At 38.1% G+C, this 12709-nt stretch overlaps 1 protein-coding gene across 1 annotated transcript in view; it reads right to left on the bottom strand.

Moving 5' to 3' along the window:
• Positions 1-12709, bottom strand: part of ALK (ALK receptor tyrosine kinase) — a 319150-nt gene that overhangs the window by 183991 nt on the left and 122450 nt on the right. The window contains exon 5 of the mRNA XM_062573543.1: positions 6766-6775. Coding sequence (XP_062429527.1) covers positions 6766-6775 — 10 coding nt within the window. The remainder of the gene's footprint in view (positions 1-6765; positions 6776-12709) is intronic.

Here is a 12709-nt window from a genome sequence, read left to right as displayed (position 1 = left end):
TCTCTTTTTAGATAAAGGTAAATACTGCAAGCTTATATACAGTACAAATAGGCTGCTGCTGACAGCATATCACAATGGAGGCACTAATAAATAAGGTATTTGTGCATATATGTCATGTTCAAGAGCATGCTCTTTTACACATGCTCTTATACAGTTCCTATAGGCAGTATATTTCATCATTACTGGTGAGGTTTTAATGTTTTTATTAACCCTTTTTTAAATAAAAATAAAGGGTGGAATAACACTTTTTTTTTTTTTTTTTTTTTTTTTTTTTCCCATTAGAAATGCATGCATAACTGATCCAGGAGGGAACACTGCAGAAACCTTCTAACTAAAGAGATTTTCAAACTGTTTCCATCTGAGGATGAGCTCTTGAGACACTTAATTTGGTTAAGCCTCAGAATTGCTTTAGCCCTTGTTCTGGGTACAACTAATAACTGTGAGAACCGTTCAAATGGGAAAAAGTTTTCTTTTAAACATTTGCCTTAAAGGAAAATACCTTTCTTCTTTTGGCAGCATACAATACAACAAACAGAGCTGCAATCACTCTTGCATCAAGAGAAATGGAGCAGTATTCACTTTCTGCTCTTAGCATTTGCATAGAAAGAGCAACTGAAAGTGCAGCACTGAGCAGACTTAGATGGAGGCAACAGGAATATTGATGAGATGCAGGACCCCAGCATACTCTTATGTACTATTCATAGTCTTTGCTGAGAGCTAAGCACTCCCACATGCCAGCCAGAAATGGTAGGCCTGACACATAGTCACCATCTCTTGCTCTCCTGTAGGACACTGATACTTTTCCAGACTGCAGCCAAATGACAAACACATCCCTGAGTCTTCAGTCATTTTTAAAATTTGCACAAAAAGCAGCATTGCAAACAGTATGAGCACTGGACCTCTTGCTTAGGAAGTAGAAACTTTAAAGTGAGCTAATACCAACAGTTCTCTTCGCAGTGGTACTTAACTATGATCCTTTCCTAGCAAGGTCTGTTTCAAAGAAAAAGGGCTTTGTATGCTTTAAGTGCTCTAAGGATGGATTCTCAGGTCAGGTTTGAAGTATGATGGTAAAACTGTATTTTCACCACTGCTTCATGTACTAGACTTGCTTAGTGAGAGGCATTATTTGTAAAAATGTCCACATGCTGCATTTGATTAATATTTAATTTTGCAAAGGAGCTAATAAAATTCCACAAACTTTTTCAGAGTGAAAAAATGAAAAACATTGTGAATTATGCTGTGTGTACTTTTTTCTTCTTTAAAATACTGTATTAACTTTACCTCTTCCAAAGGTTTCAAATACAAATTACAGAATGCCCTGCGGTTGAGGAATGTCTTCCTTCACTTGGAAACGGCAGAGAACTAGAACTTTAGTCATCATATAACACACAGCCAAGAAAATGTCACTTCTCTTTCTCTGAGAAAACATACCTAGCCAAACAGGTACAGCTAGATAGAAATCAGATAAGCAGTACTATATTGTTAAAAATTGGGTAGAAATATTTAAGAACAAGCCAGTCAATCATTTATTTCCGCCCAATGTATTAAAGTAACTGATGAATCAGACCCTAATTTTAATAGCGGCTAGGAGAACACTGAAAGCTTGTACAAATGAGGTCATGAGTTATAACCTAGCTAAATGGAAATGGAGCTTATGTTTTCAACATAAAGCCTACAGCTTTTTTTACAGCCTTCCCCCAACCCCAAAGGAAAAAAAAAAAAAAAAACAAAACACACAGGAGGAATTTGAGGTGTGCATGCAGCTGTAGCACTACAGTCTCATCAGAATCACTGAGATGTGGTGGGATAGCTCACACAGCTGTAGTACTGTGATGGATAGATGCAGACTCTTCAGGATAGGCTGGGAAGGTAAGCAGGAAGAGTTGCCCTTTATGTGACAGAACAGTGGGAATGCATGGATCTCTGCCTAGGGATGGGTAAGGAGTCAGCTGAGGGCATTTGTGTCAGGGTTAGAGGGTAGACCAGTGTGGGTGATGTTGTGGTGGGTGCCTGCTGCAGACTGCCTGATCAGGAAGAAGTAGCTGAGATATCCTTCAGACAGCTGGAAGAAGCTTCATGTTCACAGGCCCTGGTCCTTATGAGGGATTTTAATTACTCCAATACAACTGGAGGGGCATGACAGCAGGATACAGAAAACCCAGATTTCTCTAGTCCCCTGATGATCATTTCCTGACACAGGTGATCAAGAAGTTTATGAGGGGAAACAGTGTTAGACCTGATACCTACAAACAGGAAGAAATGGTCAGAGGCAGCTTTGCAGTGACCCTGAGATGGTGGTGTTCAGAAACCTAGGAGAAGACAGCAAGGCAAAAAGCAGGATCAAACCCTTAGATTTCAGGGTAGTAGACTTTAGCCTGTTCAGGGATCTGCTTGGAAGAATGCCACAGGAGATAGACTTGGAGAGGAGTCCAAGAGAGCTGGTTGATTTTCAAGCATCACCTCCTTGAACCTCATGAACAGTCTATTCTGACATACAGGAAATCAAGCAAAGATGGCAGAAGGCTCACATGGATGACAAAGGAGCTCCTGACAACACTCAAACATAAAAAGAATGCATACAGGAGGTAGAAGCAGGGTTAGGTGACTGAGGAGGAATATAGAGACACTGTTCAAGCATGCAGGGACCAGATTAGGAAAGCCAAAGCCCACCAGAATTTGAATTTGACAAAAGATATGAAGGACAACCAGAAGGGCTTCTACAGATTTATCAGCAGCAAAAGAAAAAACTAGGGAAAATATGAGCTCACTGCTGAATAGGATGGGGGATTTGGTTTCAAAGAACATGGAAAATGCCAAGGTACTCAATACCTCCTTTGCTTACTCTTACATACAGCCTTCAGGTCCCTGAGAGTGGGGAAGTTTTAATGAGAAATTCTGGAGCAATGAAGAGATTGTGCAATGAAGTCACTGGAGGAGGATCCAGGTTAGGGAACATTTAAACTGCACATATACAAATCCACGGGACCTGATGGTATGCATCCACAAGTGCTGGAGGACACGGCCAATGTCACTGCAAGTCCACACTTTGTTACCTTTGAAAGGTAATGGCAACTGAGAGTCACCTCTGAGAAGAAAACATATGTGTTTCCTATCCTCAAGGACAGAAAAAAGGAGGATCTGGGCCAGTCAGCCTCACCTCAATCCCTTGGAAGGTGATAGAGTATATAATCTTGGAAACCATTTCTAAATATATAAAGCACAAGTGAGCAGTCAGCATGAATTTACAAAGGGAAAATCATGCCTGATGAACCTGAGAGCCCCCTATGACAAAACTAGCTTCTTGGAGGACAGGAGAGCAGTGGATGTTGTTTAGGATGACTTCAGTAAGACTTTCAACAGTGCCTCCCATCACATCCTCATTGGCAAACTGATGAAGTACAGGCTAGATGAATGGACAGTGAGGTGGACTGATAACCAGCTGAACTGCTGGGCCCAGAGGGTTGTGAAGTAGCAGCACAGAATTCAGCTGGAGGCCATTGCTAGTGGTGTCCCCTAGGGGCCAGTACTGTTTGATGTCTTCATTAATGACCTCGTCAATGGGACAGACTGCACCCTCAGCAAGTTTGCAGAAAATACAAAACTGTGAGAATAGTAGGTTAATACACCAGACAGTTGTGCCACCATCCAGAGAAACTTCAACAGGAAGGTTTGAGAAATGGGCAGAGAGAGCAACCTCAGGAAGTTCAACAAAGGCAAGTGCAGAGTCCCACACTTGGGGACAAATAACCCCATTCACCAGCACAGGCTGGGGACCAACCGTCTAGAAAGTAGCTGTGCAGAGAAAGACCTGGAGGTCCTGGTGGACACCAAGTTGAACGTGAGCCACCAGTATGCCCTCATGGCAAAGAAGGCCAACAGTCTCCTGGGCTGCATTAGGGAGATCATTACCAGCAGGTTGAGGGAGTTGATCTTTCCCCTCTACTCTGCACTGCTGAGGCCACACCTGCAGTGCTGGGTCCAGGTCTGGGCTCCCCAGTACAAAAGAGGCCTGGGCATACTGGGGCGAGTCCAGTAAAGGACCATGAAGAGGATTAAGGACTTGGAGCATCTGACAAATGGGGAGAGGCTGAGAGAGCTGGGACTGTTCAGCCTGGAGAAGAGAAGGCTCAGGGGGATTTTATCAATCTGTATAAATACCCGCTGGGAGGGAGTAAAGATGATGGTACCCAGGGACAGGACAAGAGGCAATTTTACTGTGAGGGTGATCAAATACTGGAGCAGCTTGCCTGGAGAGGTTGTGGAGTCTTCATCCTTGGAGATACTCAAAACCCAACTAAACACAGTCCACAGCACCTGCCCCAAGTGACTCTGCTCTGAGCAGGGGGTTTGACAGCACAATTCCCAGAAGCCCCTTCCCACCTCAAGCATTTTGTGACTTCCAGTATACCGAGAATATAGTTTAAAAAAATTAATAGTTAGTTTAAAAAAGAAATCTATCTGTGTTTTTCATTAAAGTAAGTCTTCCTAGCCAGCTCCCCTTACCTCACTGTGCCTGGAACACTCATGTTGAAAGGTGATTAGTTTGTGCTACCTTGATAACAAGCCAATTACCAAGTATTTGAAAAAAAATGGGCCTCCTATAAAATTACACTGCAGTTAATAAAGCACAGATGCTTCCCTAAAAATGGAAAGAAGAAATCCAAACAGAAAACAAAATCCAGCAATCCAGAAACCTCGCTATTAGATGTGCTAGTATCTGGCCATGAAATGATAAAGGATTGACATCCCATAAATTGCAAGCATCTAGTTTGGCTGTCGGGAAATTGCTTGCATACAAGTCACCTCAAATCCAATAAGCTTTTCTGAAAGTTTGATTATAAGTGAGATTATAACTCTATTATATTAATCACTGCAGAAGAAACAAAAAAAAAAATACCAGGCAACACCCTAATTGAGAATAGAAGAAAGATGAACAACATCTGGTAGTTCACACAGGTGCCATGGCTTTGTAATTGCTAAATTCAATTAAGGGGGGGGGGGGGGGGAAGAGTCAAGAGATTCTGCTGCTGCTGTGATTTGCATACTGTGGTTCAAAAAAAAAAAAACCTTTCAAAAACTACATTGTACTGAAGTTACAATATTGACTAGCACCAAAAAGTCTGAATATTTTGGGATAATAAATGTCAATATAAATTAGTGGTGTGGTGAATATGTATACACTACAAGAGAAATGTACACAAAAGCCATAATAAATATTTTGTACTTCTGTAGTACTTTTCATCTGAACCTTTAAACATGCTCCAGAAAATATTAATTTTCAATACCTTTCTGATGTAAGCAAATGACAGACAGGGATTTAGTTTGTCATTTGTTAAGAAAAAAGACAGCAAGTGTTTAATAGTGCCAAGTAATACTATGAAATAGAATAAGAAATGAAGAAGCTCATATACAACCAAAAAAAGATTGGTAGAGAGGAATGTATTCCATGTGAAGTCCTCAACTATCATCAGCAACAGTTTTTTAAACAAAACACTGTTGGCTTCTGCTTAGGGGAAAAGAAATAAAACTGTCCTGCAAATTCATAAATATTAGAACACAAACCCTCACAAAGGAAGAATACCTTTAGACTTTGCCATTTTGCTGCTGAAGACGGTCCACCTCAATGACTTGTATCCTCACAATGGCAAGCACACAGAGTACACTAGCTTACAGATAAGACACATTTTGCACTGGGAAGAAAGCTGGAAAATAAAATATCACTAACGTTACTCAAGTTAGTCATTCAAATGGCATTATTCTTACTGCCTATGCACCTCATACAGATGTCCCTTAGAACGGTGTTCAGCTGCAAAATGAATGGAAGGTACATGGAGTGACATAGACATGTAACTACCATGTCACACAGTCTGTTTTGCTACTTCAGCAATCTTAAATTAAAAAATAAATACTGGGGCTGATCCAAAAGACACTGAAGCAGTTTGAAAATCCTCCACTGAAATGTATAGCTTCTGTAGTCTTTTCATCACTTTTCCTGACCTTTGAAACAACCTCTTCCATGTAAACCTTCTACAAGAATAGTATTTTTTAATGAATTTTGTGCTTCCTTTCCCCAGGAACACAGATCCTGAAAACTACCATAAAACAAATAATAAAAGTCTTAACTATACCTCTGATTCATACTGGATGGGGAGAGGGGGCAGAAGGAGACACAGTGAGAGTGAGTGAGTGAGTTTTTAAATACACCTGGACTTTGCAGCACATCTCATCTAGGCATTTCTAGAGGTGCACATTGCTATAAACAAATGAACAACATAATAACATTCTATTAATTTAGTCATGAATTATCTGCAAACAGATGGAAGGTTTTACAAACGTTCACTATTGGAAATTATTTGATGAGTGCTTTGTGTGCACATATAGACTGATTCGAATGCTTAGGAAGTATGTAGCTTAGAGAATTCTGTATTCTTAATTCACTATTTGAACTTTTATGTTTGTACTGCTATACAAATCTACTCTCTGACTGGATGGGCATTAACTCTTAGGAGGCAATGCTTCTTTCTAGGACTGATGAAAGAACACAATACTTCCATGGAAAGAAAGTAAAATATAAAAGATGTAGCTCACTCCTATGAAGAAAGAGACAGGAAATAGACAAGATTAGTATGAACAAGCTACTTCAAATAGAAATCAGTAGACGAGCAACCAGCAGGCTTAAGATGGTGTTTGTAAAGACAGCTAGTTCAACATTCTTCAGGCAACAGAGGTTGTTCACTGCATGATGGACACCTTATTTTTAGACACTTCCCTTTTGCTGGAGTTAGCACACAGAATATTCATGGGAATCAGGACTGTAGGCTTTCCTTAAAAATAATATTTATTAGGATCCTATCCTATGAGTCACTCGGTGATCTACTACCAATTAAGTTTTCTTAGCAAGCTATGCAGCAACAAGTTTCAGTTGTTTCAAACTGCTGTCCTGTATTTTCTGGACAGGTATTTCATAGTGAATCCAGTTTTCATGCCCAATCTCCCACCTTAAAGTATGAAAATCATTGTTTTTCCAAAGAACAAGTATATAGCTTAAGATTGTTGTTTATCAAAGTGTTTATCAAAGTGTTCTCACATACTACTTTGCTTTCAAAATACTAAGGACGGACAGGGTAGCTTAGAGCACACAACGCAGCCAAACCTCTGGCTTCTCTGCTGAGGACAGCAATAGGAGTGGCCAATTAGTGCCAGCTGATGTGGTCAAATGCTCTTCACAGAAAAGATCAAGCTGTTCAACATATTTCCCACTGACTATCAAACATCCTGCAGATGGCATTGATTTTCAGCATCTGATGACTGGTTAAATTTGAACCAGTGTCCCTGGGTTGAACAGTTCCAAAAGCTATTACACACCCCTTGTCTTGAAGGTACTTTTATTGCTGTGAGGATAGAATACTTCTCCAATCAGTTTGTCATTGTGCTCCCAAGCACACACCTACACTGGTAAGGAAGCAAAGTGCTTTCTCAAAGCACTTTTTTCTCAGTTCCCTACCTGGGAAGTGATAGAGGTGTCAAACAGAAGCGTTTGCCAATTGCATAAATCAGATTTCACTTAAGCAACTAATGTCAACATTGCAGAGGTGGGGGGAGAAGAAGGAAATGAGATTAAGTGTTCATTTCTAGAAACTAGCACATCTTTTGTGCTTCAAAAGCATTTGAAAGAATATAAATCAAAGCAGAATATGAACCAACAAAGCTAATTCACTGCCTAGCTGTTTCATTTCAGTTGCATTTTTCTCTGTCTCCTCAACAAGGTAACATGGCCTTTCCCTGAAAGTTACAGAACAAATCAAGTAAGTGGGTGTGGGAGAGGGAAAAAAAAAGAGAGACAGAGGAGGGGTAAAATTTATTACTGCCTAAAAGGGAAGGTGACTCATAAGAGAGTGGTATTAGCAAAGTGACAGTATGAGATGAAGAGGGAGCGCTTTGAACTCATTCTAATGATCTAATGACTAATATAATCCATTAAGAAAAGCAAGGGCAAGATCATCTTCACTGATTAACGTTGTACCTTATCCATGTTTTTAATAAAAAATTTAATATATACTGCTCCTCAGGTACCTGCATGTTTAATTAAAATGCTGAAAGCTTCCAGAAACTGTTCGTTTCACTCCATCAGAAGAAATAGTGAACTATCCAACCCTTAACTATGGATCCGGAAGAAGCTAGAAAAAGTGAGAAGGGAGGAGAAAAAGGAAAGAAGAATTATCATAATAAATACAGGAACGGATGTTCCTGGCTTAACAACATACCTATTAAATATGGTGTGTGAAATCCCTAGATAAATACTACAAGAATTTAACACTAATATTTTGTGAAGCAGATATTTTATTAAAGCTAGAGATAGCATGAATATAGCTGTAAAAGATATTAAAATTCTGCTCTTATGCTTCAATGATGTGTAAGCGAAAGTAATTTAATTTTAGGGACATCCATGAACTTCATACCAACATAACCACAACATTAAACAAAACCTCTAAACCCCACACTCATCATTTATTCTATGACTATACAAATCTCTAATGCCCTCAAAACTAAAATTGAGGACCCAGAAGGTCCACTTTCTTGGTTCCTAATCAAGCATTATGCAATCATCTAAAACTTTTAAGTTTCTACTATCAGAACAGTATGTTTAGGAAGGTTCTACTGAGGACTCTGCAAACACAGAGTATTTCTAAATACAGTCTGCTTTTGCTAGGCAAAATTGCAAAAAGGCAGTTGAACAATTTCTGTTTGAAAATACTGGTTCAGAGCTATGTCTGGTGTGAGGAGACAGTGATTCAGATCAAATTTCAGTTTTTGTCGTAGCTGAATTCCCTGATCATAATCTCGAGTAAATTCAAAAATGAAACCTCTTGCCAAGACAATTTTTAATTGACTGATTGAATAGTGGTGAGCCAAACATTATGTTCAGAAACAGTCCATGCTTCTAAGTACTTTGCTGATGTAAAACCAACATACTCAGTAGTGATTCAAAAGTACTGTCTTTAGCAACAGCAATTACAGCTCATTTTTTGAAGTATACTAACAGACTACTTGATAACTGTTTGCAGATATTAACAAATCAGCAGTGGTTGATTATATATATATTATAACATATAATTATATATATAGGCTTATTATATTTAGGTATCTTAGACATAGCTAAAAGAATTCTCTGAAATGTTAGGTTTTATTTTTAATAACTCCTAGAAAAATGGGGAATTTCTAAGAGAAATACAGCATTAGGCTATTATTTTTAGAAGGTCTGAAGAAGTGATACAGCCTGTCAGATTAATTTTTTTTAATCAATAGAATCATTACTGCAGGGTTCTAAATCAAAGGAAGGAAATACAATTACTTCTAATCTGCATGGAGTTAACAGAAAATACAGCCTAACTTGAAACATATTCTTGTAACATTACATGCTTGTTGCAGAAAACTAACAGGCTTTGTGTAATGTATTTAGACCTTTGTAAAACATTTGACTTAGTAACACATGAAATTCTGTTTTAAAAAATGCCAGAAAAATCAACACAGCAGAGTTTAAATGGCTTCAAAACTGGTCAATGAATCTCACAAAGTAATAGATACGAGATCATTCCTAAGCAAACATATTTTCACAGTGGAGTGGGGATCAGGTTTTACTATTTAACATATTTTAAGAAAAGTGTAATTGACAATGAAGTATGCAACTGGCATAAAGATAGAATAATCCTAAATAAAAGGTCAAATCATTGATGAGAAAAAAGCCAGTGCAAACAACCCCTACTTCGATAAAGTTCAGTACAAAATGACATAGAAGAACAAAAATGTAACAATAGTGACTTCATAAAGATACGTATTCTGGGAAGCAGTGGCACTAGAAAAGATACACATGCTGAACTTACTGCAGTGGTCAGTCACTGCAACCAGCTGTGGTATGTCTGCTCTGTGCTGCTCCGACCTGATGCTGAATCAGACTCTAGGCTCAGTAATGTAAGACAGTACCAAGGAGCTGATATCTGACTGCAGCTCTCAGGATCACCTTCCTGTTTTCTAGTTAGGCAGCAAAAGGAAGCAGAACTTGAACAAAGTTTGGATACAACCACTAGGTACAGAGCTCCCAAAATTAGTGTCTTGTAAAACTGTTCTTTTATAAGGCAAAAATAAATATTTTTAGTCTAGCAATGAAATACTTTTCAGAGTAAATGCTATATAATGGATAATATAAACATTGCCTCCCCCCCAAAAAAAAAAACAATACCTTTTCCTATCTTTTGTATTGTTCTTTGAGATTCCCACATAATCTACAAGTTCAATGTACTGACATTAATCAGAAACTTCTCACCCTATCTCCTTTTAAACAGTTGAAATCATTCAAGACCATGATATTGTGTGGCAGTGTGCAAAGCACACTGAACAATACAGGAAGCAAAGCAAATGCTAGCTATCTTTCAGCAAGGTGTATGTTTAATAAATAATTTACTGAAATCAATAGAGGGATTACTAGATCAATTTCTATGCTCGTTGTATACAGGAGGTCAGACGGTCTCCTTTGGCCTTAAAATCCATTAACTGATTTATTTTCCACAGACCACCAAACACAACTCCAAGAAGAACAGTCTTCACACTTTACCAACTTGGACAAGGAAAAGGCAAAGGAGATCCATGTTGGCAGGAAGTGCATTTTAATAGAATATGTAAATTTGCAACTGGTACTATCAAGTTTAGGTATAAATTGGGATAGGACTGCAGTATCTAAGAGGATTGAACTTCTGAGAAGATAAATGGTGTTCTAGATGTCTGGGGGAAACTTCCAGACAAGTATACTATCAGTACTGATACACAGCCTAAATATTTGGTCTTTTGCAACATGAAAAATTATGGCAAAAAAAAAAAAAAAAAAAAAAAAAAAAAAAAAGAAAAATCTGAGTGAAATCTCTCAGTAGGCCATCTAAAGGAAAAAGAATAAAGAGGCATTAAAAAAAAAAAAAGTAGAGAATTAGTCCAAAACAAACCTGATGAATATGGGAACTTACAGTTATGATATACACAATGTGATCACTGATTTAACTCCTTTTGAATACTTTCTATGACAGACCAAAAAACTAAAATACCCTGCTTGCAATTCAGTAGTAGATTACTGGCCATAAGTGATAATCCCTGAGAGCACTTACTAGCTCTTCCTAGAAGAGCTGAAGGTTGCTTTGTTATTGTTACCAACAGGAACATTTTCAGCAAAAGGTTTACTGAAGAGAATGTGAACTTTCACTAAGATACATAATATCTAGCCTTTCAACTCCTCTCTTCCTGTTCACTCATTTTAATGCTTTGTTACTACATAAACTACCTGCTGCTGCTGTACATGATGGTATTCATTCAGTTTTATTATATCTATCATTTTTAACTACTTACAATAGTTTTAAGAATCTCATTAAATCAAATGTCAGGACAATCATGTCACTCAAAAGCTTTTCTCAAGCTTAAAACAACAGCCTGCAAATGCAACACATAGTAGAGGATAGCTCGAAAATACAGCAAGTACTCTTCCTAACCACAAGTAAGACATGAAGAACATCCTACTTATCAAGAAAATCCTTCTAACAAGCCCAAACTTTTTTAAACCACAGGTGTTATCTCATCTTCTTATGTGATCACATGTGCAGCAGGACTGCATGAAGAAAAATTCAGATTCTCAGTCAAAAACCAATCTTTTAAAGTATTCTATATAGTCTGTAAAGTGTGCCTGGAAATTCACTGGCAACAGTTTGGGGGTAAATCCCCAAATTCAGAGTAAGAAATTTTTCTACCAATACTTCCCAGAATTATTAAGAATGCAAAGACAGTGTAGTTATGGAACTTTCAAGCTGAAAAGAAATAGTAAGAAAAGAAAGAGAAAATTAGGCAGTTATATCCATGAAAATAGTTAAGATTAAGTGAACTCTCTGCTACTTGAAGCAGTGACCATGAGAGGATTTTTTTTTTTAAACAGGTTTTCCAAGTTAAGTGGCCTTCAATATTCCTACAGCGCCAGTACATACATCCTTATTTTAAGGTCAATGAGCTGGAATATGGAATTGCTAACACCCACGTCGCAACTTGCTAGGCAGAACTACAATTAGAAATTAAACTGTACCTTCTCAAATTATTAATAAAAAACATGTCCAACCGTTCCCTTTAATAGCACTTTCTACATACATTAAAGTATACAGCATCCTTCAAGAAAAGAGCATTTCACTGCTGTAAAAAGGCTATGTTTTAAAAATATTTTACTGTTCCTTCTCTCAGAAAACTATTGAGCAAAGCCCATTATAAGTTTTTATTAGATGTGTATTAAAAGAAATCAAGACCTAAATATACCTAAAACATCATAAAAATTTATTCGTTATTATTTTAAGGCAGAGGGTGTACTGATAGTAAGAGTCAGATTACAGGGGGAAGAGGTGGTATGGCAGAGGAGAGAGCATCAGTTTTCTGATTTATACTCTAATGTATGGCTCAGTCTGGAAAATACCCTTTCGCATTAAGCTGCAAATACTGGCCAGACGATTGCCATTTAAAGGATATAAACCAAGGACAGTGCATTAAGGACAGAAGAGAACCAGCTGCTGAGAGGCCCAGGCAGCAGTTTCTTCTGTCACAAGAGTTAGGTTGGGAATATCCAGGATGCCCCATCAGAACTGATCCAAACACCCGTGATAAAACAGTTCACTCAAACTAAACTGTGCCATTTCTT

Source organism: Rhea pennata, chromosome 3 (assembly GCF_028389875.1).
Source record: "Rhea pennata isolate bPtePen1 chromosome 3, bPtePen1.pri, whole genome shotgun sequence".
Lineage (NCBI taxonomy): Eukaryota > Metazoa > Chordata > Aves > Rheiformes > Rheidae > Rhea > Rhea pennata.
The sequence above is the reverse complement of the archived record's forward strand: the minus strand, read 5'-3'. Positions and strand labels throughout refer to the sequence as shown.